The 26,062-nt window shown below is 48.9% G+C and overlaps 1 protein-coding gene across 1 annotated transcript; it reads right to left on the minus strand.

The window, feature by feature from the left end:
* Positions 1–1,318: 1,318 nt before the first annotated feature.
* OC90 (otoconin 90) lies at positions 1,319–26,054 on the minus strand. The gene is made up of 13 exons (XM_086335659.1): positions 26,009–26,054; positions 23,945–24,010; positions 22,391–22,447; positions 19,807–19,981; positions 17,382–17,494; positions 15,082–15,210; positions 14,889–14,930; positions 13,491–13,541; positions 10,519–10,572; positions 7,688–7,804; positions 6,679–6,850; positions 4,886–4,992; positions 1,319–1,941 (listed from the first exon to the last, which is right to left on the minus strand). The coding sequence occupies exons 1-13, from the start codon at positions 26,052–26,054 to the stop codon at positions 1,649–1,651; spliced, it is 1,422 nt and encodes a 473-aa protein (XP_086191785.1). The 3' UTR covers positions 1,319–1,648.
* Positions 26,055–26,062: the final 8 nt, after the last annotated feature.

Below are 26,062 nucleotides of genomic sequence, written 5' to 3' on the forward strand. Positions count from 1 at the left end.
ATGCAGAGGGTCTTATTTGCTATTCAGGGATAAACTGATCTGAAATAAAAAGGAACTATTTGTAGGAATCAAGCCCCGGAAAAGGCAATAGGGTAACTGAACCCAGAGCAGAGGAGACATGGAGGGATTGACTTTTGATATGAATAAGGAACCCTGTTTTTCATCATAACAAGAAGGAAGACAAAGACGACCAATAATTCTGTAGCTTTGGTGGCAGGAAGATCAGGGCATTCCCACTGGAAAACTTCCATTTTCTCAACAGTATTAGGTGAGGCCCTTGTTAAGACAACTGGCCATATGCCTTGAGTTCCTGCATGTCTTGTGAACCAAGACACTAACCACCTTTATTCTGGACTACCTGTCTAAAGTTGTACACAGCATACAGACTTGGAACACAGAGACGGCAGGCACCCATCCGGCGATCTCCCTGGAAGGCAGGAAAGGATATCAACCGTCGGCTTGGCACCGCGACCTTTTGATTTCCTAAGGTTTTCAACCCTGTTGACTCCAGGATAGTCCACACCATGAGAAGCTCACGAGCATGAACTAACTCCAAAGGCTCTGCTTTCCCACCTGAGGAGCAGGCAGGGACCCTGCACCATGTCACCACAGGCCACATGATTTACAGGAATCAAGAACCAAGGATGCAGTGTGAACTTAGAGTCTGTGTCCTTATCAAATACTGAGGGGGATTCTGGAGGCATTGCCTATTGCCTGATACACAGTAAGATCTCAGTAACTATGGGGCGGGTGGGAGAATAGATGATACAGTTTCAATTTTTTGTAATTCCTATTACATTCATCTGTGTCCAAAAGGGCATTTGTATCCCCCAAACTTAGAGCCACTGGGATTATCCCCTATTGTTTTTAAATCAATATTGCTAGACCCAAGACAGGGTTATCTGTTTTTTCATGGTGGCAGCTGTGGCCACTCAACATACCAGAAAGGCTGTCATATCAGCCTGGCATACATCTTTGGTGGGCTACTGGTGACCCATGTCATCTCATAAGATTGATTACACTCCTTCATATATATATATATATATATATTTCTTTTTTTTAATAGAAGGAAAAGTACCTTTCAGTGGTTAGGGAGTGGAGATACTCTCACCCTCCATTCTTCTTTCATCTCACTCTTGCAATCTATTTGTCAGTATCCACAACATTGCTTCAAAACAAAAAACGGAACTTCCCTGGCAGTCCAGTGGTTAAGAATAAGCACTTCCATTGCAGGGGCTGCAGGTTCAATCCCCGATCGGGAAACTAAGACCCTGCATGACACGTGGCACAGCCAAAAAGATTAAAACAAAGAAACGGTTGGAATATTTATTGAGCGTCCACAGTGCACTCCAGGAAGCATCAAACCACCCCTTGTCTGCCTTTTCCAAAGGCACACTCGCACGTGAACTGACAAACAGGTCCCAGTGTGTGTGTGCAAGGGTCTCCCTGCACTGTGAGCAGTGGGGTGAGGGCCTGCTGAGGACGGGTAAGATGAGACGGGCCCAGAGATCACGGGAGCAGGAGGGACTGGTCTACAGAGTGCACTGTGAGCCTCCGCTGAGGACGTGGAGGATGAGACAGGCCCAGAGGGGTTACGGGAGCAGGAGGGGCTGATCCACAGGGTGTGCTGCTCAGGTCCTCTGGGCGTCTATCTCGGGCCGTACGGTGGCCTGGTCCCCACGAGACCCAGCGGCTTCCCCAGGAACCTTCTGGTTCTTCTCAGGCCCTCCGTGAGGGGCGAGGACTCCTCGCTGTCCTCCTCGGAGCTGGAGGCCGGGGCGGAAGCCGCAAGCCCGCCGCCCTCGCAGGTCGGCCGGTCGCCCCGGCACTCGCGTCTGCCTGCCGACTGGAGGCTTTGGTTGTAGGAGGCAGAGGCCATGCACTCGGCCGCTGACAGGTCACAGGCGCAGAGCAGCTTCGCACACAGGTTCCCCCCCACACCTGAGGGGCGAGGACAGAGGAGCAGCCTGAGCCGCCGCGGGACGCTCGCCCCCTCTGGCCTGGCCTCCTCCCTCTGTCTTGAACCTCTTGGCCCTGCATGCACTGCTTCCTCTACTGGCTACTGCTGCTGCTGCTAAGTCGCTTCAGTCATGTCCGACTCTGTGTAACCCCATAGACGGCAGCCCACCAGGCTCCCCTGTCCCTGGGATTCTCCAGGCAAGAACACTGGAGTGGGTTACCATTTCCTTCTCGAATGCGTGAAAGTGAAAAGTGAAAGTGAAGTCGCTCAGTCGTGTCCGACTCTTCATGACCCCATGGTCTGCAGCCTACCAGGCTCCTCTGTCCATGGGATTTTCCAGGCAAGAGTACTGGAGTGGGGTGCCATTGCCTTCTTCCTCTACTGGGAATACTCTTAACTTTCTCCTTCTGGTTGATTCATACTTGTCCATCACAAAACGACTTGGCAACCCCTCCGCTCCTTGCCGGCTTAAAGGGGGTGTCTTTCCTGTGGGCTCCCATCAAATCCCACCCTATGCTTCTTTCTATCACAGCAGAAATATATATATATATATATATATATATATATATTACAATTTGTATTTTTATTTGCTGAGTCTGATGACCCCACTTTATTTCTTGACTGTTTCAGTTGCCTGCAGTCGGGGTGGAGCACAGAGATCTGTGTGATCCAAAAGAATGAATGTGTTTGAAGTTGCTCAGACATAGACAAGCATTCTACAAATGGTACCTTTGTCTGTGGTTTTCAAAGACATATTAGTGTTAGACACTTGGTCTTGTCCTACTCTGCAACCCCAGGGACTGTAGCCCACCAGGCTCCTCTGTGCATGGGATTCTCCAGGCAAGAATACTGGAGTGGGTTGCCATTCACTTCAGGGGATCTTCCCAACCCAAGGGTGGAACCCAGATCTCCTGCACTGTAGGTGGGTTCTTTACTGTCTGAGCCACCAGGGACGCCCAAAGACTTCCTGGGTCTGTTGGGTCTGTTTAATTTTCTTTTTTGTCTGATACTACCATGAAGTACCATCAACCAGATCAACCAGACTTTTTTCATCACACCGACCCTCCAAATCTCCGACACGGGCCTTCCGGTCAGCCCAGACACAGCTGTGGCATCTCCACAGCAGGGAGCAGAAAGACGAGAAACAGATGGGCAGAGCGGACAGAGGCGGCGGCCGTTCCCCAGAGCCGCTCCACGCTTCAGCCCGTGCCCCTCGCGGAGGACGGCCCGGAACCGCTCCAAGGTGTTCGGCTCTTATACCCCGGCCCTTGCGTCCGCTCCAGGACACCATGCTCACCCCTCACAGAGGGTTGGAACCGGCTCTGAAGCCCCCAAGGAGTTCAAGTGACACCACAGCATTCCCGGGTTCACTGAGACCAGAGCGATGCAGGCACCTTAAGCTGAGCAGATGGGACCCCGAGGCATGCCGGCATCCCCGAGAACAGTGATCATCTCATCCCGTCACTCAGGGCTCTAACCCCACCCCTGCCCCTCACCGCCTACAGGACGAAGCATACAGCTTTCAGCCTTGGGTGTCTGATCTGCTACCTGTCTTCTCTACCTCACCTTGCACCACCACAGTCCCACCGCCTCCACTTTCTGTTCCCGTAATACAGAACCACGTGTCATTCCCAGACTCAGGAGTTCCCCGAATGCCACAACTTGTCTCTCCCCTCCCCTCCCCACTTCTTTTTTAAAAACACACATGGGCATGGGCATCAGGGAACCCGTTAACCTCTGAAAAACCTCACCTCACTGCCCCTTCTTACTTCTGCCAAGTTCTCCCATCCTGGCTGCCGCACTCCGCGGGTTCAAAGCCCCTTTCCGGTGCTCCTGGGCCCTTGTACTACCTATGAGTGGTACCAGTAAGACTCGAGTCCTTTGCTTATCTCTCTTCCCGCCTGTGAGTGATTCAAGGCAGGGACCCTGTCTGTTCACGGTGTTCCTCATTCCTGGTGGCGGTTTTATGGAGAAGCACATGGTTAGGTGAGTGAATGAATGGATGACTGAATGCGTGACATGTAAAGCCCAGAGCTCCCCGGAGGCAAGAGGCGCATGTGGCCCTCCAAGGCTGGGTTTCCGGGGGGGGGGAGGGGCACTCAGCTCGGGGCTTCCCCAGATAAAAAGTGAGGGCGACACCCCCCGACGCAGCTCTCGAGAGAAACAGGGACCATTTCCTTTTAAGCTGTGAAGCCTAAGGGAGCTGCACCCACTGATGCAGCAGTCATATGTAGACGAAGTCAGTCCTATAGCAAGCCCAGCACAGTGAGGCTCCCGGCGGCCGGGCTCTTTCCAGACGGCTCCACCGCCACCCCCCAGACCCTGAGTGGCCACAAAGGCGCCTCCGGCTTCCACCACTGGGAGGAGTGGAGACGCAGGCCCACCCCTCCATGCAGCCGGAGTCACTTCCCCTTTTCTGTGGGGTTCTTCAGGAGACCGCGTGGGGAAAGGGTTCTGTTTTTAGGAAGAGAGACCCACTCGCACAGTGGAGACTCAGTTCTGGGTCTGAGGAATTATGGTTTCACAGTCCCAACCCCAGTTCTATGACCTCTTCCTACCTGTGTGACCCTGGACCTCAGTTGCCTCATCTGTAAAATGGGCAGGCTTGTGGGGCTACCTCACAGAATTGGAGTGAGGATAAACTCCAGAACTCAGAAGAGCACGTGGGAAGCACTGGGTAAGTGTGGGTTGTGACGTTAGTCCCCACCTGCTCTCACAGGCTCAGTGACTTTGGTCAGCTGACTTGGCCTCTTGAACTTGAGTCTCCTCCTCAGTGGAATAAGGGTACTAATGTGTGCCTCAGAGTACATAATAAGTCACATTAGAGGTGAACAAGTGATTGTGGAAGCATCTGTCAGATGAGCTGTGGTCCCCATGCTGAGCTGAATGAAAAAACAACCCACTTTGCTGGCCCGCAGCACTTACACTCGGGGGTACCGTCCACGCACAGCACCGGCGACTGAGGAAGCCTCTCGAGCAGACAGCCCAGTCTTCTCACCTGCTCCAGGCAGCAGTGATGGGACAGACAGCACCTAACAGCAAGGAAATCGTTTACTGCCAGGCCCCCGCTGCCCCCAGAACTCCCTCCAGGCTTGGTTCTCCCACACTCCCTGTAGTAGCGACAGTAGTCAGCGCCTCCTTTCCAGTGCACACAGGGCTGACTGATACACACACCAAGGGCCACCGTGTATGGGTGCTCAGGTTGTGGACTGTACCAGGATGCCACATTGAAGGCAGGGTCCATCCACTGGAAGCATCTTGTAATTGTAAAAAAAAGTTTTTTGTATTTTTATCATGACTCTGTTGACTGAAAAGATACGTGATTGCATATTTGTTACAATAATCTTGTAACAGAAAGAGTCTTGAGGAAAAGGTCCCACTTTAAGTATATACAAAAGTACAACGTGGGCTAGCAGTGACACACTCCCTCCAAACTTTTATACAACAGAACAGTTAATCCTACATCCATAGGGTATCCCCTATGTCCCCAGCCTTAAAAGAGAACAGAGTAACTATCCTGAGCGTAAAGAACTGCCTCTAAGGAAGTGGCTAGCAAAGAGCAAGATCTCAGGAAACAGATGGGGATGAATCGTGATCTTGCTTTTTAGACTCACCCATCTGGCCCCATAAAGCCTCACAATCTCCCTCAGTGTCCCCCCAAGTCCAAGGAAACTTGTGATATAGTTTCCAATCCTCCCTAGGCAACTTCACCATTGGAGGGTGTGGGCAGTGTACACCATTCCACTAGAGCTCTAACTGGCCATGAACTAGGTGGGTCTTCAGGTGCAATCAACCTTTAAACTCGACCAGTTCCACTCTCAGAATCTTTCTCTAATTCATCTCCAGGTTGAGTCCCCCATTGTTTCCCCGTGTCCTAACCGCATATGTTATAGTGTGTGGTGTTTTGTTGAATTGTCCGTATCTCTCACTGCAAGCTCCAGAGGCAATTTGTTGTGATCTGCTTTGTTTAAGTTTAGTCCTTTATATGTCTCTACCACCTAGCACAGTGCCAGACACAGAGCAGAAGCACAACAAACGCAGGCCGAATGCCTATATTAATGAATGAATAAATTAATCAATGCATGAGGTCAGTGGAAGTTCTTCCAAGAGCAGTAGGTACAAAATTTGACAATTAAACTTAAAAGTTGTCGAGAAGCTCACTTCAACGTGTCCTGTTGCAGAGCAAATGAACTGAAGACCCCAATTCTACATGTTGCTGTTGTTGCTGTTTAGTGCCTAAGTGGTGTCTCATTCTGTGACCCCATGGACTGTGTAGCCCACCAGGCTCCTCTGTCCATGGAATTTTCCAGGCATGAATACTGGAGTGGGTTGCCATCTCCTCCTCCAGGGGATCTTCCTGACCCAGGAATCAAACCCACATCTCCTGCATTGGTAAGTGGATTCTTTATCACTGAGCCACGTAGGAAACCCAATTCTACACGTTACTCATTGTTTAAATAGGCATATTGGGGGTTTTTCTGAGGTGTCTTTGCAGATCAACCCTTTTAGAGCAGCTGGGTAGTACTTGTGTGGGAACTCTAGACTCCCATATCAAAAGATCTGAATCTGTCTGGCTCTGTCCCTTCATGGCTGAATGACCTCAAACAAGTCAGTCTCGGAGCCTCTGCTGCTCATCAGGACAAAGGGTTTGTCATGGCAACAAGCCCCGCTGAGCGCGGTAATGCAACACTGTGAGCCTGAAGCGATGACCCACGTACCTGTCCAGGGCATCCCTCGGCTCGCCTTGTCCTTCCTGCCCACAGTAACAGCCGTAGGCTTCAAAGTCCTCGGGGCACCGGGATGTCAGACAGAAAAGCATCTCTCCAAGCTGCGACCTCACCCGTGTGTGGTCCCCGCTGCCCGGATGCAGGATGGTGAGCCTGTCACAGGCTGAGAAACAGGACTCTCATTTCTGTCTCTCTCTGCCCTCCTTCTCCCCTCCCCTCCTCCTCGCCCTGCAACTTGGGCTAAGCCAAGCAAAACCCATCGTCCTTGCACACCCCATCGTCATAAGTTCAAAGGGGGAAGGACCACAAAGCCCAGAGGCCTGAGCAGCGCCTTGCCAGTGTCTTGCCCAGGAATGAGCCCAGTCCCCCGTGTGTGTCCCACCAGCTGTGGCTCCTTGCAGGTGCGGGGCCTTTGCTAAGGCGCCTGAGAAAGGAGAGCCAAGGAGGAGGACCATCAAAACCCAAGTGTTTCATTCTTTCCAGCAAACCACGGTGCAGACGATGCCGAGCTCCTTCTTTCTTAGCCGGTAAGAGCGACAAGAGCCCTCCGTCAGCGGTTCCTTTCCCGGTTCAGCCTCCAGCAGCTGATGACTAAAGGTGCTCATGCAGGAGAGATGGCGCCCTCTAGTGGCACCAAGTGGGATGGTCACAGTGCCTTACGGTGACCTAAGGGCCTTGAATTCTTGCCTGGAAAATCCCATGGATGGAGGAGCCTGGTGGGCTACAGTCCATGGGGTCGCTAAGAGTCGCACACGACTGAGCGACTTCACTTTCACTTTTTACTTTCACGCATTGGAGAAGGAAATGGCAACCCACTCCAGTGTTCCTGCCTGGAGAATCCCAGGCGGAGCCTGGTGGGCCGCCGTCAATGGGGTCGCACAGAGTCGGACACGACTGAAGCGACTTAGCAGCAGCAGCAGCAAGGGCCTTGAAGAACCACCCCACTCATAAGAGGATCTTAAGACCGGGAGAGGACAGACACTGCTCTGCTTCTGCTCACCTTTTCTAGATGTCTCCTCGGGACCGCTTTTGATGGACGATACAGCCAACCCCAAAGATTTAATGCCAGCGGGGACGACGGTTACACCTTTCTCTGTGGCAACAATTTCTGCAGACCCTGAAAACACATGTCTTTATGGTCCATATTCAACAAGTGATTCGAGGGAAGTTAAGGACTTTGGGAAGGTCATGTGCACATATTTAAAATGAATAACCAACAAAAACCTATTACATAGCACCTGGAACTCTGCTCAATGTTATGTGACAGCCTGGATGGGAGGAGGGCTGGGTGGAGAATGAACACATGTATATGTATGTCCCTTCCCTGTTCACCTGAAACTATTACAACATTGTTAATGGGCTACACCCCAGTACAAAATGTTTTTTGATGTTAAAAAGAATAAAAAATTAAATTAAAAAAAAGTGGTTTGAGAAGAGATTTGCAGATGGACACATGCTCAAGGCCAAATTCAGACAAAGCATCAGGAGAGAGAGTCTTCTCAGACTGGGTCTGCAGACAGCCAGGGCAGAACCTCAGTGATCCTCGGCTGCTACGTGAGAATTTCCAAATTTTCCATGATGACGTTAAAACTGTTGGGGCCCAAGCTAGAACATGTGGATGACATCTTGGGGGCAAGAAGCTTCACAAGCTCTCAAGCCTATATGCGTGTTACGTTTACTATCGTGCACCTGCCAAGTAAAGGCCACCAAGATGCTCACAAGTGAAGAGAAAACAGAATGATGGAGACATTAAGCCAGTTCTCAGTATAAAATCACGCAGGCAAGCGAAACTCTTCCTCAAACTCTTCAAAACCGCGTTAGCCTCTCTTCATGCTCAGAATTAAGTGCGAAGTCCCTTCCACCGCGGGCAAGGCTGCCAGCGATGTGGTCCTGCTTCCTGGACCTCCCTTCGCTGTCATATATCAGTCCCACCTGCCCCCTTGGCTGCAGGCAGGAAGGTCTCCAGCCCCAGGCCAGATCTCCAGCCCAGTCTGGTCCAGACCAAGGGAGTGTCAGGAGGCTCTGCCCCACTTGTCCACTGACCTAGGCTCAGTCCCCAGAGCTCAGGCTAAGGCCTGGACCTCTAACTTGCAGTCCTTCTCCAGACGCGCCATATTGGTTTTATTCATACATCCAGGCCCCTGTCTCTGCTTGCTCAACACTCTGGTCCTGATGGGTTAGAAGCAGCCCTTCAGGAACCTTGTCATAACCTCAGCCTCCTAAAGTTAGCATCCTGTTCAGTTCTCCAGCCCCACAAGTGGAAACCCATTAAATGGTGACTTTCTACCACATTCCAGAGAGCTGGAAACAGACAAAGACTCTCCCTGACCAAACTTCAGTCAGGCCCCTCTGAGCCCTCGCTCGACCTTAGCCCATGAGCACTGCAAGCTCTCCGCACTCCCCACGCTAAGAGACTTAACCAAATTCTAGTGTTAGTCACTCAGTCATGTCTGACTCTTTGTGACCCCATGGACTGTAGCCCACCAGGCTCCTCTGTCCATGGAGACTCTCCAGACAAGAATACTGGAGTGGGTAGCCATTCCCTTCTCTGGGGAATCTTCCCGACCCAGGGACTGAACCCCACTCTCCTGCATTGAGGCAGATTCTTTACCATCTGAGCCAGCAGGGAAGCCCAAACAAACCCTAGCCTGGTTTCTAACACTCAAGGAAAGCCTTGTCCCTGGGATGACCCAGCTCTGGTCTTCCTTAAGGTCCTTAAGGTCCAAGAAAGCGCAAGGCAGTCAAGAGAATTCACTGCTTTCCATCCACACCCACCTTGCCGAACAGGTCTCAGAAAACAGCTCCTACCCTCTCTTTGGAATTTTCCACTTTTCTGGCTCTGCGGGAGCTCCTAATAGTTTCCCCTTCCTCCTCCCTCATCGGCCTTTAAAATGCCCCATCGCTTCTGCACAAATTGAAGTGGAGCTCAGTTTATCCTAAAGTCCACGCCTGGACAAGCGGTCGTAGGGTGAGAGAGGCCAGCCCAGCTCAGGTATAAAAAAAAAACACCACGTTTAATTTTAATCAGAGGAAACAATGGAAAATAATGAGCTACCATTTTTTTCTATTAAAAACTAGAGGTTTTTCGTTCTCTTGTTTTTAAATAGTACCCACTATTGGCCACTGGAATGCACCTGTGAGTGTAAATTGATTCAGTTTTTCTCCAGGGCAATATGGCGACATGTTGAAAGCCCTGAAATGATTACATCTTTTATACAGCAATTCAACTTCTAGGTATTTATCCTGACAAATTAATCAGAAGTGCATAGGCATAAAGAAAGTATGTATCTATTATTTATAATAACACATGTTAGAAATAATTGGTTAAATAAATTATAGGATTCCACATAAGGAACTGTTGCACAGCCTGTAAAAACCATGTTACAGAAAAATACTTCATGTCAGGTGAATATCACCTCATTGTATGAAGTGATACAACTCAGACTGTGAAACCGTAGCTGCCAAGCGATCTCAAATTCATTTTGTTTATGTTACGGATGTGCTTACTCTGGGTTGGGTAGAGACTGGAAGAAAACATCTTCAAATATTAAAAGTAGCTATTTGTATTCTGTGAATTTAAATAGACAACCAAGTATAGTTTTCTGTATTTTTTCCTAAATGCATCTCTTTAGCAGGTAGGTTTCTGTATCTTCCTATTAATGGATCTTTTGATTTCATTTTGTCTATTTTTTGGTAAAGGGGGTAATTTTTGTAGAGGAGGGGATTTGAAAGTAAATTGGCTTCAGTGAGTTCTCTCATTTTGGGGAGCACACGATAAATGTACAGGGGACAACAACATACGCAAAGAGGGGAGAAGCTGAGCATGCCTACCTGGAGAAGGCGTGGTCCCAGAGTCCTCCATGCCTTCCTGGTCTCCACCTGGTTCTGTCCCCAAGGGAGAGACAGGGAGTGAGCATTAACTCCAGTCTGTCCCATCTTAGTGTCCAGAGGCGGCTCCCATCCCCTGGGCGCAGGAGGCCACGTGCTCCTTGCTCTGCCCCCGGTCACTTCCCAAGGGACAAATAAATAGATAAGTAAATATTTTAAAAAATAGAGCCATGGTTGTTAATCACCACGAACAAAGTAAATAGGTTAATTCTCTTGATGACGTCTTGCCCATCTATTTTTAGATAAGACTTTGTTCTCTGTGAAATCACAACTATATAACAGGAAGAAGACAAATCTTACATTCTGAAGTCTGGGGTTAGAAAGCAGTCCAGAAATCAAGGCTAGAATGACTTAGAGTTTTTAATATCCCAGAGTCTTGGTTTCCTATATAATCTGCAGAATGGGCATAATAATACTCACTCCAGACTCTGTCAAATAGTGGTCACTGGTGTGAGTGTGTGTGTGTGCACACTCGGTTGTGTCTGACTCTTTGTGACCCCATGGACTGTCGCCCACCCTTCTCTCCTCTGTCCATGGGATTTTCCAGGCAAGAATACTAGAGTGGGTTGCCAGTTCCTACTCCAGGGGATCTTCCTGATGCAGGGATCAAACCCATGTCTCCTGCACTGGCAGGGATTCTTTACCACTGAGCCACCTGGGAAGTCGGTCACCAGAACTCAGCACAAATACCGAGATGGCATTTTCTATTAGGTGCCCTCCTCTGAAGTCCCTTCTGCTTACTTGTCCTGGAGAGCATGATCAGTTGGTCAGCTCTGGTCTCAGATGCCACTGTGAAAAGAAATCATCAAATCTCAATTACCAACCCAGCTCAGCACCTTAGCCGGGCAGAGGAGAGAAGACCCATGGCAATCTGATCAGGGACTCTGTCTGGGTGTTGTGGCTCCATTATTTCTCAGCTCAGTGGATAAAAGGCCAGATAAGGGCCATCTTGTGTTTAGACAGAAAGACCAGCAAATGACCACTCTGGGAGAAACAGCCATTATTTTCCCTGGTTGGAATGGCTTTGTCTGGGAAGGCAGCTTAAGAGGAAACGTAGGTCTAAAAGCAAGGATGGAGGAAGCGGCATCTTCAAATCTCAACCCTCCCACTAACTCTGGGTTTCGACAGCTTCTCTCCATCTCAATATGCCATCTGAATATGGAGATTATAGTAATTATTTCATAGAATTGTATGAGCATTAAATGAGGTTACATAGTTTCAGTCTCCCAGTATCCTGCTTGTGGTTTGACATTGTGTGTGCTTTTTTTGTAGCCACATTAGAATTTTTGGAACAAGATGCTGGCCCAGAATCTTCCCGTGCTCTGTCTCATTGAATTCTTCTGTCTCCCCAAAGAATAGGAACAGTCAGCCTTTTCCAGGGATTGGTAAACTATGACCCGGCCCTCGGCTCATTTTTGTCAATAAAGCTTTATTGGCACCACAACCACACCCATCCAGTTACAGACTGTCTGTGGCTGCTTTCCTGCGGCAATGGTAGAGTTGAGTAGTTGTGAAAAAGATCTTCTTGCCCCCAAGTCTAAAATATTTACTATCTAGCTCTTAACCTGAAAAAAAAAAAGCTGATTTCTATGCAAAGTGAAATTTAGAGAGGTTAAACCATGCTCCCCAAGTCACATAGCTGAAAAATAGGAGAGTCAGGAATCCACCCCAAATCTGCCTAACTCTAAAACATAATTTCACCCCATAATGGTGAGAACAGCTGCAAACTCTTACAAACTGTCCCATCGGCACTCATGTGATTGACTTTTGAGCCCACATTAAGGCTTCCTCCTCGGAGGGCATTTGTGAACACTGCTGAGGTCGTGGGTGTGAAGGTGTTGAGTGTGTGTTGGGGGCAAAGATGTGAGTGCATCCACCCTCTTCCTCTACTTAGACTCCAGACTCCTTGAGGAACCTTATTTACTTTGAGTCTTTCCCAGGGTCATGCCACAAGGGGAGTAAGGATTCTGGTTGAAGAAAGTGGAAAATGTATGAATTGGGGGTGATTCTGTGATTGTCTGGTGGGGCCAGGAAACCCGTAGCTTATGCTCAATTTTTTTATTTATTCTTTTTTTGTTTGCTTTTGGCCATGCTGTTCAGTAATGGAAGACCTTAGTTCTTCAACTGAGGATTGAACAAGTGCATCGGGACCTTGGAGTCTTAAACACTGGGCAGCCAAGAAAGTCCCATTATCCTCAGTTTCGAAGGGACGTGGCCACTGCCAGTCACACTGGGTGTGGCGGCTGCTTAGGGGCAGGGCATATGGTGGAGCTTTGGTTTGGTGTTGGTGCCCTCTCCTCTTTTCTCAGGACCAGGAATCCAAGGCACGGGCTATCTGGGAGCTGTTGGGGATGACATGGCCTTGGACATGGAGGATAGCCACGGGATGAGCCCATGAGCCTCTGCTTCTAACCTTGCAGAAGCAGCAGCAGCAGCAGCAAAAGAGAACTAGATGCAAACCTGTAGGCAGCGGGTATGCAGTGGGCTGTCCCCGCGGTGATGAGTTGCCAGATTTAGCAAATAAAAAGCCAGGAAGCCCAGTTACATTTGGATTTCCCATGAACAATAAATATCTTTTTAGTAGAAGTAGGGCTCATGCAAATTCTGGGACACACTTATATGAACACAGCATTCATTGTTCATCTGAAGTTCAAGGTCAGATGGTCAAGGGTGTGGGTCCTGTGTTTTAATTGGTAATTCTCCTGAGATGGGACTAGGAGTTGTGGGAGAAAGCTGAGCAAGTAGAAAAGAGATCTGTGGGTCAAAAGGAAGTAGGGGGGACTCTGGAATGTTCCTGAGGTGGTTCCACTGCAAGCCCAGGCAGGGGGAATTTTAGGTAGCCAATCTCAGCAAGTAGGCAGATGGCACCATCAAAACACAGGTATTTGGGGTCCCCACCGGTCCCCTGTGCTCACCTTCTCCTGAGATGGCCATCAGGCTGGAGTCCGTGGGCTCCACAGGAACCACTGGAGAAAGAGAGACCCTGGGAGCAATGGGTGATGAAAGCAAGTGCCAAGGGTCTCCAAGGACAGGCTGGGCAAGGGAGGAGGGAGGGGGCTGGCAAAGATGTTCCCAGAGGGGCTGCTTATCCTGCCTCTTGCACCCCACCTCAGGACATAGGGGTGCCCAGCAGGGACCCTGCTCAGGAGGGGCTCCAGTCAGTGCTGGTTCTTGTGGGGAAAGTGACACCATCAGTCACAGGCTGTTGCAACCAAAGGGCTGCAAACCCTGAAGGCTTGTGGCTGTGGACCGTGGTCCCCACCCGAGAAGAGTGCTGTTCACATGGGATGGCAGAGAGAGAGGGTGCTGGACTCAGAAGGTCCACAGAGATACCACATGCATACACAACCCACACACACGTCCACACACGCATGCCTACACATGCTCATACACAAATCCACACACATATAGGCACAGACACACCCACATCCATGGCACACACAGTCACACCAACTTCCTCTTTAGCAAACACGGCAGGACTAGTTCTGAGAAAGAGACTGCAGCCCCAGGAAAGGAAGGATGCTCGGCCAGGGTGCACCTTGAGCTTCCCATCCTTGGGTACCCACGAGGTTGGGACTGAGAGATTGTGGGAAATTTGGCAGACAAGGAATGATATGCATAAACTTAACTCTCACTTTTTTTCATAAGACTCATGTTTTAGACTTAGAACCATCCCTTGCTTTGTTCAGTAGACAGTTATGAAGAGCCCACCTGGTCCTGAAAAATGACATAAAGAAAACAACCTCCTCTTTAGGGAGTCCCCACCTGAGCCCAGGTGGCTCCTTGGGCCGCATGCTCTGGGGGACAGACGAGGGAGGCAGCCAGTCTATCCCCAGGAGGCCTCAGCCACCAGGAGGTCACCTGGCTGGAAGGGCCTTGCCCTATCTGAGCACTGAACTATGTCCTGCTCACAGCTATAGACAGAGAGGAAGAACCTGGGGTCTTCATCCTAACCAGATCAAATTCACACCTGTCTACCTAGCAAGGGCCATTTGATGTTGGCTATGTCCTGAATTTATCAGAAGTAACGGTGTTTCTTAGAGAAGGAAACGGCAACCCACTTCAGTACTCTTGCCTGGAAAATCCCATGGATGGAGGAGCCTGGTAGGCTACAGTCCATGGAGTTGCAAAGAGTCAGACCCAACTGAACAACTTCACTTTACACTTCAATGGTGTCTCTAGCTGGGGGAGGTGGACACGCCTTCAGTGCCACCGGTCACTCCAGCTCCCCAACCTAACCCTGATCCATCCAGTCCCATCTGCAACCAAGGCCCTGTGGTCCAAGCAAGAGTGGCTTCCCAAAGAGGCCTTACCTCTTGGCAGGACGGTCAGCAGCTCCTCCTTGCTGGCTGTCTCTGAAAAGAAAGCATGTTGGAGAAGTGGGTTTGGGGATGTTAGAAGGCGCTGGACTTGGGCATCTGAAGAAACACAGCGATGATGGTCTCTGACCAGCTCCCACCCCAGATCACCAGCCCCAGCAATGACGCCAGGCCTGAGTCTTCCTACCTGGAGGCTGAACCAGACAGAAGGACGTGTCCAGAAGGTTCAGGGAAGAGTTGATATTGGACCGAGCCAAGCACTCTATGGCAGCCTTATCGCAGGTACACAGCAGGTGCTCACAGGTGTCCCTGGATTCTGTATGCAGAGCAAGGACAGAGCAGATGGGAAGAGCTCACTGGGAATCCCAAGAGGTGATGCAAATGCTCAAACTGACTGCTGACTTGCCCTCCACCGCCCTGCTTCTCTTGCGGTTCTCTTCAGCTCATCCACGACGGCTCCGTCCCTTCCGCTGTGTGGTCCAGGCTGGGATCCAAAGGCACTTTTCTCCCACACTCACACCCCATCCACCAGGCCACCCTACCGGCTCTGCTTTCAACCTATATGAATCTGATCACGTAGCCCTGGGCTACATGATTCCTGGCAGCTCAGTGGTAAAGAATCTGCCTGCCAACGCAGGGGATGCAGGTTCGATTCCTAGGTTGGGACGATCTCCTGGAGAAGGGAATGGCAATCCACTCCACTATTCTTGCCTGAGGAATCCCATGGACAGAGGAGCCTGGTGGGCTACAGCCCACGGGTGGCAAAGAGTCAGATACAACTGAGCAACTAAACAATAGCAACAATGCACCCCCACCTGCTCTCCAAACCCCCATCCTGCCTGGCTTACAGCAGAGGCCTCACTAGGCCCCCCGCCTCCTCCCCTGTTGCCCAGCCTCTTCTCACCACTGAGGGGCCAGAAGAGTCTTTAGGGCTCAGGTCAAACCATGCCTTTCTGTGTGTGTGTTCAGAATCCTCCATCAACGTCTTCACTCAAAGTAAACACCACTACCTCTTGTTCCTTCTCAGACCTCACCTCCTTTCACTCCTCCCTTGTCACCCCACTTCTGACCTGCTGTCCCCCTCGTTCCTGACACACCAGGCCCCTGGAGCCCAGGTCTGCCGCGGGCCACTTGCTCCATCTGCTGTTCTCCTGAGAAGCCACAGGCGGCTTCCCCCTCCTCTCGGTCTTCACGCAACTGCCGTCTTCACAGGGAGGGTTCAGCCGACTTTCTTATTTAAACAGGACCCCCCTCCCCAGGCCTCTCTGTGCTTTTCCTCTGATGTATTTTCCTCCCCAGATCTTAGCCCTTCTTAACGTATCATACGGTTCCTTTCTGACGTTTCCAGTGTCTGACAGCAAGAGGAAACCCCAGGTCAGGGCACCGCCAACATGTAGGTGATTACCTTGCACTTGGTGGGGTGCTCAGTGTGTAAGTGTTGGGTGAATGAGCAAATGAGCCATGGTTCCCTGGTTCACTGTGCTCCTCACCTAGTGATTTACACCCTTCCTGATGCTCCAGACTCCTGCCAGTTGACATTACTTGGACTGAGGGGCCAGTCAAACCTGGGTTCAAACTCTGGCTTTGCCACTTGGCAGCTATGTGACTTTGGGAGAGTTATTATTTAATTTCTCTGAGTCTTTCTGTCCTTATCTGAACACTGGGGATGACGACCCCCGTCTAACAGAGTTGTTAGGACGACCAGAGTTGCTGTGTATACTATCCACGACTTGTAACAGTCACTCAAAAAGGCTGGCTCTAATACAGTACCCCATCTTGCCATGGTCCTCTTCCCTCTCTGCTTTGGCCTACTCTACTTCTTCTGCCAGGATTGTTCAGAGACATGAAGTAAAATTCCTAGAGTCACACAGCAGGTAAGGTGGAGAGCTAAGACTTGAACATACAAGTGTCTGATTCTTGTAAACAGGCACCCCAGCCTTATTCATCCATCATGGCGTCTGCCTCCACTTCCACCATCATTGCATTCTCAACAGATGCCAGTCTCCATATTGTTTGACATTTAACACTGTTTAAAAATTGTAAATGTAACATTTTAAGCATTACTTAATGTTTATAACAAATCTCTGAAGCAGGTTCTGTCCTCCCCCTTTTGAGGATCAAAGTTGTTAAGTAGAAGGTCAGGGTACTCCCTCCCTGAAATCCACAATGCCTAAGTAGCAAACTATTTGCCCTCCCCAAGCTTCCAGGGTTGGTACAAGCATAGCATTGTAAATCAAATAATCTGCTGAGCAACTGTTGTTTCAATTCAGAAAGCATGCAGTGGGCCTCTACTGCCTACAAGGTGCAGCTGCCACAGATCTGACGGGGCTGTAAGTACCCACAGCCACAGATCTGATGGGGCTGTAACTATCCACAGCGATGCAGGCAGTGGTGACGATGATGAGGGTGGACCCTGGGAGCCTGGGCCTGGAGTCTCTGAACTGTCGTTTCTCAGCCCAGTCTCCTGAGACACCTGGAGACGCTCACCACACGAGATACTCTTGCTGATGCAGTTGACATCCGTGCTAAGCTTGGCAGGGTCTTGCAGACAGTCCATCTCAGCAGCCTCCTCGTAGCACCTGCGATGCTGGAAGCAGCAGCTGCGGCAGGAAGGGTCGGAATGAGAGCGTGGGTTAGACCACGGGCAGGCAGCACACCATCATTCAGTGTCCCCGGATGGTTCCTGGCAGTGACCTGTTTCAGTCCTTAGTGTGCGCACACACACACATGCTTGAATTTGAGTTGTGCTGCCTATGCAGCGGGTGCTATCATAGCTATCAGCATTTACATATGTGAAAACTGAGACACATGGAGCTCTGTAACTTGCCAAGGTCAAGGTTGATCACAGAGAGAGGCTGACACCAAACAGCTAAGTCAGGTGGCTCTTGCAGTGCAAGCAGGAGGACAGTGGAGCCAGACGCAAAGAAGAAAAAACACACAGGCAGCTGATGGCCTTGGGCAGGCTGCCGTTTCTGACACTACCTAACTTATAGAAATCTGTTAAGGTCAATAGAATGTCAATACAGACCCTACCACGTGGTAAACACTCAATAAAACTACAGCAATTATTTTTGGGGTCTGGCAAGCAAGTTCAAGGTGGAAATAATCTGTATCCCAGAAGTCTGGAAACTCCCACCTCCATCAATTGCACCGTGTAAAGTCACTGAAATTGGGTGTGACGCAGCATGCTGCCAGTTTCGGCCATCAACGCTTTGATCATTAACACAGTGATGAATTGCTGCTTTATTTTTTTGACTTCTAGGTCTGCTCAGTATTTTAATAACTAAAAGAAGTGGCAAGAGAGGACCTGAAAGAAAAACATGTTCCCAGAAACGGTCCTGGCACCATGCCCCGAATGGAATCAGTTTCTCCCTTTCTGAATGTCAATGAGCTGGCTTGTGGTCCCAGGGATGGAAGACTGCCCTCTGGTCCAGAAACAACTTACACCCATGGGAATCCTTCCCTACCTTCTGGGAGTCTGTGTGGATGAAGGCGCACACTCCATCACACTGGATTTGGGCACAAACATAGTACCAGTGGGAATCCCCAGGTGGCACCAGTGGAAAGGAACCCACCTGCTAGTGCAGGAGACATAAGAGACGCAGGTTCAAATCCTGGGTTGGGAAGATCCCTTAGAAGAGGATGTGGCAACCCACTCCAGTATTCTTGCCTGGAGAATCCCATAGACAGAGGCTCCTGGAAGGGTCCAAAGGGCCCAAAGGATCACAAAGAGTCGGACACGACTGAAGTGACTTAGCATGCATGCATAATACCAGTGAGGTGTGGACACGGTCCCAGAGTAAAGGCGAGACTTCCACACTGCTGCAGTTACTATGGCTCCAATTACTGCTATAACTACTACTACTGGTAGTAGTACTTCTACTACTTCTACTTCTCTTACTACTTTAAATACTACTACTACTACCTCTAGTACTACTAATGTTACTACTACTATTACTAGCCCAACCCCTAAACCCTAATAGCAGTACTGCAGCTATTGCTACTACTGTTACTATTACTACAGCTACTACAGCAACTGTTCTACTACCATTGTTACTACTACTACTAACACCAACACCATCACAGGTTCACTAGTACTGCTTCTGTTGCTGTCACTGCTATTACTATTAATACTACTGTAGCTACTACAACAGCTGTTACTACTAATATTGTTATATCACTACAACTATCATCACTACTAACACAGCACTACTAATCTTGTTGCTGTTGTTATCAATCACTAATAACCCTTGAAAACAATAAGTCAGGCAGAATTCCATCACATTAGCTTGTATTTGGTCGTGTAATCCTAAATAATAACTATGAGGTAGGTGTTTTTATTACCTCCATTTAATAGGTAAATAAACTGGAACACAAGGAAGTAAAATAATTTGCCCAAGGTCAGGTCCCTAAGGAACAGAACATGGGAATTACTGGCTTATAGGTGATCTGCTTAAAACTCTAACATGTGTGCAGCCTCAGTCGCTCAGTCGTGTCTGACTCTTTGTGACTCCATGGACTTTGTGACCCCATCAGGCTCCTCTGTCCTTGGGGTTTTCAGGCAAGAATACTGGAATGAGCTGCCATTTCCTGCTCTAGGGCATCTTCCCAACCCAGGGATCCAACTCAAGCTTCCTGAGTCTCCTGCATTGCAGGCAGATTCTTCCCCGCTGAGCCATCAGGGAAGCCCCCAAACTCTAACAGATACCAACACATTGTCCTAACTGACCTCCTGCTACCAGCAGCTCTTTGCCGTATCCTTGCTGACGCTGAATGCTTCTAAGATTTTAAATTGTGCTGCACATGCCCACATACACCTGCACACAGAAGCAGGGACCAGGGAGCCTTCTGCACCTGTGCTCTGCCCAAAGCTCAGCCGGGCCTCCACAAGCTCACCTTTGGTCTTGCTCACCTGTCAGACTGGTCCACAGGCAGCCCTTCCATCTCAAACCTGCAGGCACAGCCATAGTCTTCGAAGTCCCGGGGGCAGAGCCCAGCCACGCACCTCATACCATTCACGAACTGGAGCAGCGCGGGGAAGTTGGTGAAGACGGCCTGCAGCCAGGTGAAGTGGGAGCCCAGGCAGTCTGGGGGAGGGGAGCAGGGCTCACCGGGAGCCAGAGTTGAGGAGGGAGCCCCCTTTTCAGGGGGATAGAACCTCCTCACCTACTAAGCACCCACTGCATACTCAGGACTTCTTGACCATTGAAGGGAGGCAGGTTTACAAGCTGCGGTCCCCGTTGGTTGCCCCCCAATGGCCTTTCATCCTTCTGCCTTACCAACAAACCTGAAAAGTACTCAAGGAAGGTGAGCCTCCTTCCGAAGTCCCTAGGGATGTTTAATAATCATTCTCAGCTCATCATGGTAATCTCACGCTTCTGTGATAAGGTTAGTCTAGGGCTGGCCATGAAAACCATGTATGACCCAAAAAACTTCAGGGGTAGTCTGTTAGAAGCTTTGGAGACATATTCCTTTCCTAATAAAGCATAAAGACATAGAAGAGGGCCTTTCTGACCTACAATTTTCTCCTTCCTTGAAGGTGGTGAGGATATACTGGGCTAGAACTGCAGCAACCACTTTGCAACCATGAGGCCCCATATCTAAAGCTGAAAAACTATTATGTCCAAGGGAGCAGTGAGGCAAGATAAAATGAGCCTGCTGGGTCTCAGATGCCAGTGCTGCGCTACTGCATCAGTCCTTGTGCCTTCAGAAGGCTTATGTGAGATCATTAAATGTCTTTATTATTTAAGTTCCTATTAGTTTCCTGAATGGATCCCAAATGATACTATAGATCCCAAAATGATACTAAATGGATCCCAAAAGAACTATAAATCAGCCTGAGGAAAAAAAAGGAGTATAGACACTAATAATCTGGGGTTACCTGTTATGTGCCAAAAACAGTTAGATGCTTTAAATAGCACAATAGTTAAAATTGATAGAGTGAGTAATGCTATGAAAGGCTTTCATGGTCAACGATCCCATAAATGTCTTGTTCATTCTGAAAGACAGATCCTATTCTGTCACCTCCCTTTCACAGGAAAAAAAACCAAAGGTCAGAGACATGCCTGAGGTATCCACCAGCAATGATGACTTGCCCTAAACAAAATGCTCTTGCAAACGTAACTGGCAAGCAAACAGCATCCAACTTTATGACTCTATATCTCATGCTCACTCTCTCTGCCTGGAGGATTGTTACATACTTAATGAGATGATCCCACAGCACCAATTTAAATGCACAGGGTGATCAAAAAGAGGTTCAATTCAGTTCAGTCACTCAGTCGTGTCTGACTCTTTATGACCCCATGGACTGCAGCACACCAGGCTTCCCTGTCCATCACTAACTCCCGGAGCCTATTCAAACTCATGTCCATCAAGTCAGTGATGCCATCCAACCATCTCATCCTCTGTCGTCCCCTTTTTCTCCCACCTTCAATCTTTCCCAGCATCAGGATCTTTTCCAATGAGTCAGTTCTTCCTATCAGGTGGCCAGAGTATTGGAGTTTCAGCTCCAGCATCAGTCCTTCCACTGAATATTCAGTACTGATTTCCTTTAGGATGGACTGGCTGGATGTCCTTGCAGTCCAAGGGACTCTCAAGAGTCTTCTCCAACACCACAGTTCAAAAGCATAAATTCTTCGGTGCTCAGCTGTCTTTTGGGGGAGATCCAAAGTTGTGAGGATCACATCCACCTTAACTGTTCACTGCTCTGCTAGTTTCTTCCTACCTCATTCAAACTTCCCTACCCGTGTTTTGTTTCCACACAGTCTAATCAGAAACATGATAAAAGGTTTTACGTTGATGGGAAAAGTCCATCTGGGGTTTATGTGTGTGAGTGTGTGTGTGTGTGTGTTTATGGAAACATGCATTTTCATTCAAGACCTGCACTCAGTCATTTATACATTTTAAGTGCACTTTTAAACCTAGCATAGTCTAATCTAATAGGCAATGCAGAGCCACCTTGCTTGTGTCCATCATATTATAATCTTGTTTTGGGTACTTTTAGTTATCGAGGCTAGGAATCATCACAGCATCCACAGCATCGTGCAATTTGTAGTCACGTAATGAATACAGAACTGATCCACGGAATGTTTCTCAAGCTTTATGTATATTTACTAGTTGAGAAGGAAACATAAAACTACTTCGGTGTAAGACCAAGCTCTGGACTCAGAAAAGACCTTGTCCCTTCTGGTTGTGTGGCTGGGCAATTCCCTTAACTCCTTTGCCTGGAAAAGAGGGATGCCATTCCCCTCCTGACCAGGCTGTGGTCAGTAAGAATGAAGAAAGGATAACAAAACCACCTAGTCCCTCAGTGACTCACCCTACGATAAAAGGCACTGCCATTCACATCAGAATTTGATCACGTTGTTCAGAGCTTGCAGGGGAGGCCATGCTCAGAGGGCAGACCCCCAAGTTCTGTTAATTTCCTTAGATTTCCCCCCACACACACCCCATGCCCTAACACCCAGGGGATAAAAGCAAGTTCAGATTTAACTCACCAAAAATTTCGGCCACACCTTCTACATTTTTAAACATCCCATTGAAGAAAGTCATACCTAAGTGGAAGGAAAAGATAATACATTAGAGTTGGGTTCTCCCCTTTCCTTTCCCTGTCCACCCCCTTCAGGAAGAGTGAGTAAAACTCCTTCTCTAAGAATAGATTTGACCTTAGGCTAAATTTCTAGTAACGCAGGTTGCCATGGAAAACTAATAAGATAAAAATTGAGCTGTGTTGTTGTTGTTCAGTCGCTCAGTAGTGTCTGACTCTTTGTGACCCCTTGGACTGCAGCATGCCAGGCTTCCCTGTCCTTCACCATCTCCTGGAGTTTTCTCAAATTCATGTCTATTGAGTCGGTGATGCCATCCAACCACCTCATCCTCTGTTGTCCCCTTCTCCTCCTGCCTCCAATCTTTCCCAGCATCAGGGTCCTTTCCAATGATGGAAAAGACTTCCAATTCCAAGTCGGCCCTTCACAACAATGCTCAGTGGTGAAAAAGACCCCTGGATGGTGAGGTCTGTCTGGACTGGTAGAAACTATAGCTAAACTACAAACACCTGGCAGGAAGTCATCATTTTGGGTCTCCATCAACGTGATGACTTTTGGAACTGGGCATCGTCCCTTCTGGGCATTTTAGAAATTATACCTATGAGCTGGTTACTAGGTATACTGACTTCTATGGAGAATGCAGCTTCGAGGTTAAGGCAGGTCTGGGGCTGCTCCGGGTGAGCCCTTGTATCTGAGCTGTTACTTAGGAGCTCCTGGACTGCCGTGTAGATCGATGCCAGGGCTTCTCCTGGTAAAGAAGAGTGGCTGGCATGGCCTGTTGGCACACTGTGCTTCCTGGCCTCAATCCTTCTAAAAGCCAAGTGTGGCTTGTGAGTCTAAACATCTACCTGAAGAACACCTCTTCCTGGGCATTGCACTTCCCATGGGGGTTGTGCCATTTGGATAGAGGCCATGAATGTGTCTGGACGGGACTGGTCACTTAGCTTGCATGGGCTAGTGCACAAATAATTTGGTTGACTCCAGTTACCTCTCTGAAAGGTCAGAAACGAACCCTTAGTTCAGGGTAAACCTCACCAGCTATGTACTCTATTCGATGCCTGTATAAGAACCCACCTGAGAACTCTTTACAACTCAGCGCCAGGAAAACCTTCCCTTCTCCAAGGGACAACTACAGATCCCCTTTTCTGATAACCTGAGCCCTGCAATGCGTCACCTTTTTATTTTTGTCCTTTCAATACAATTACCGTGTAACCCTGATTGATTAGCCCATTTCCTTCCTTCACCTGGTTTCCCCTTCCAGTTGACCCGTGTCTCTCGATAAAAATTTTTAGTGCTTTGTCTCAAAGGAGAGCCTGATGGTGGGTCAGACACCAGAATTAACTGTGAGGGAGACGCATTGGAGTCTTACTCAGATCACTGTACCGTCAAATGCCATAGCAGTAAGTGACTCTAGAGTATATTCAGAAGGGATCAGTCTCTCTGCCAATATCCTAGACAGCTTGCTACCAAGCTAGGTCTCCTAAGAAAAGAGCAAAGGATCCTTACTGATATTTTCTGAGAGTCCCAGAGGCAGCTCATGTGGAAGGTGTGGGGTGTCAAGAGGGTGGCCCCCTATAAACGAGAAGAACAAGGTTAGTGCAAAGACAGGCACTGCCCACGTGCCGGGGAGGGCGGGGAAGCGGCAGCCGGGAGAGTGATGAGGATGCAGGTCAGCTGGATTCTACACCTGTTTTTCTAGTGCCTGGAGTGACCAGGGTGGCCCAGTGTTTTATATTGGTTGGTCTTAAGGGAGTAGTCTTCTGGTTTGGGATGGAGATTTTGAGACTTATCTTTAAGCTGTTGTTGCATAGGAAGCATATAATTTTAACTTACATGGCATGTTTGTTTGGAGTTTCTTGAGATGAAGGATTGGTGGAAATAAAAACAGATACAGAAAAGACCCCAAACCCTGAGTAGTTTATAGTTGAGGACAGGGGTTTTCCCCAGACTGTCAGCATCAATCTCACCTGGGATGCAAGCTCAGTAAAAGTTATGGTCCTTGTGCCCTCTCTCAGGTCTGATCCCACAGACTTACTCCAGAGTAAGTATCAGAAATAAACATTTTTAATAAGCTCCCCAGCTGGTTTGAAAGTTGCTGGTCTAGAAACTGCACTTTGATAAATGTTGCTTGGGAAGACGACAACAGGGTGGAAGACCTCTGTTGTTCAGTCACTAAGTTGTGTCCAATTCCTTGTGACCTCAGGACTGCAGGCTCCTCTGTCCTTCACTATCTCCCGAGTTTGCTCAGATTTATGTCTATTGAGTTGATGATGCTCTCCAGCCATCTAATCCTCTGTCGTTCCCTTCTCCTCCTGCCCTCAGTCTTTCCCAGCATCAGGGTCTTTTCTAATGAGTCCACTCTTCACATCAGGTGGCCAAAGTACTGGAGCTTCAGCATCAGCATCAGTCCTTCCAATGAATATTCAGGGTTGATTTCCTTTAGAATTGACAGGTTTGATCTGCTTGCTGTCCAAGGGACTCTCAAGAGTTTTCTCTAGCACCACAATTCAAAAGCACCAATTATTCGGTGCTCAACTTTCTTTATGGCCCAACTCTCGCATCTGTACTTGACTACTGGAAAAACCATAGTTTTGACTATATGGACCTTTGTTGGCAAAGTGATATTTCTGCTTTTTAATACGCTGTCTAGGTTCTTCATAGCAAGGAGCTTACTTGATGGCTTTAGGGTTTGAATGTACTCTTGAGAGTCCCTTGGGCTGCTAGGAGATCAAACCAGTCAATCTAGTTTGAAGGGGCAAGGGAGCAACCGCGGGTCAAAGAGGCCATCACACTCCAAGGGAGTCAGCAAAGCAAAGGCCAGCGGCTGTGAACCGCGGGGGAGGAGATGCACTGTTGGGTGGAGAGGCCTTTGCTCACTGGTCCCCTTGCCCTTTGCTCTCCTTGGTGCCCACCTCAACCCCCATCCCCCACATCCATGCTCAAAATGTGGATTAACCCTCAAACTTATCACTAATGTTTGCTTTCCATCACTCACTTGGCAAGAGGATAAAAATAATAAGTAAATCAAATGGAATTTGGCAAGACGGCCCAGGGTTCATGCGTGTCTGCGTGTGTGCGCGTTCAGTCGTGTCCCACTCTTTGTGACCCCATGGACTGTAGCCCGACTGGCTCCTCTGCCCATGGGATTTTCCAGACCAGAATACCGGAATGAATTGCCATTTCCTTCTCCAGGGAATATTTCCAACCCAAGGATGGAACACGAGTCTTTTGCGTCTCTGATGGAACATGAGTCTTTTGCGTCTCTTGCATGACAGGTGGATTCTTTTTTTTTAATTAATTAATTTATTTTAATTCGAGGCTAATTACTTTACAATATTGTAGTGGTTTTTGCCAAACATCGACATGAATCAGACACGGGCACACATGTGTTCCCCATCCAGAATCCCCCTCCCACCTTCCTCCCCATCCCATCCCCCAGGGTCATCCCGGTGCACCAGCCCCCCTGAGCACCGACAGGTGGATTCTTTACCACCAGCGCCACCTGGGAAACCCCAGTGTTCATAGTAAATATATACAAAGCCAGAAATACAGTCAAATACCATTACTTACCGCCGTGTGGAGCCATCAGCATTCCCAGGAGGAGAAGCACAATCATGGCAGCAG

This window comes from Bos grunniens, chromosome 14 (assembly GCF_055505025.1).
Source record: "Bos grunniens cultivar Pamir isolate PY7600 chromosome 14, Bosgru_T2T1.0, whole genome shotgun sequence".
NCBI lineage: Eukaryota > Metazoa > Chordata > Mammalia > Artiodactyla > Bovidae > Bos > Bos grunniens.

Excerpts from the sequence above, each read along its gene's own strand:
- OC90 (XM_086335659.1), bottom strand. The coding sequence starts at position 26,054 with ATGATTGTGCTTCTCCTCCTGGGAATGCTGATGGCTCCACACGGCG. Across the intron at positions 22,448-23,944 it reads GGGACTCTCAGAAAATATCA|GTATGACTTTCTTCAATGGG; the intron begins GTAAGGATCCTT and ends CCTTCCACTTAG. Across the intron at positions 17,495-19,806 it reads CCTGTGGACCAGTCTGACAG|CTGCTGCTTCCAGCATCGCA; the intron begins GTGAGCAAGACC and ends TTCCTGCCGCAG.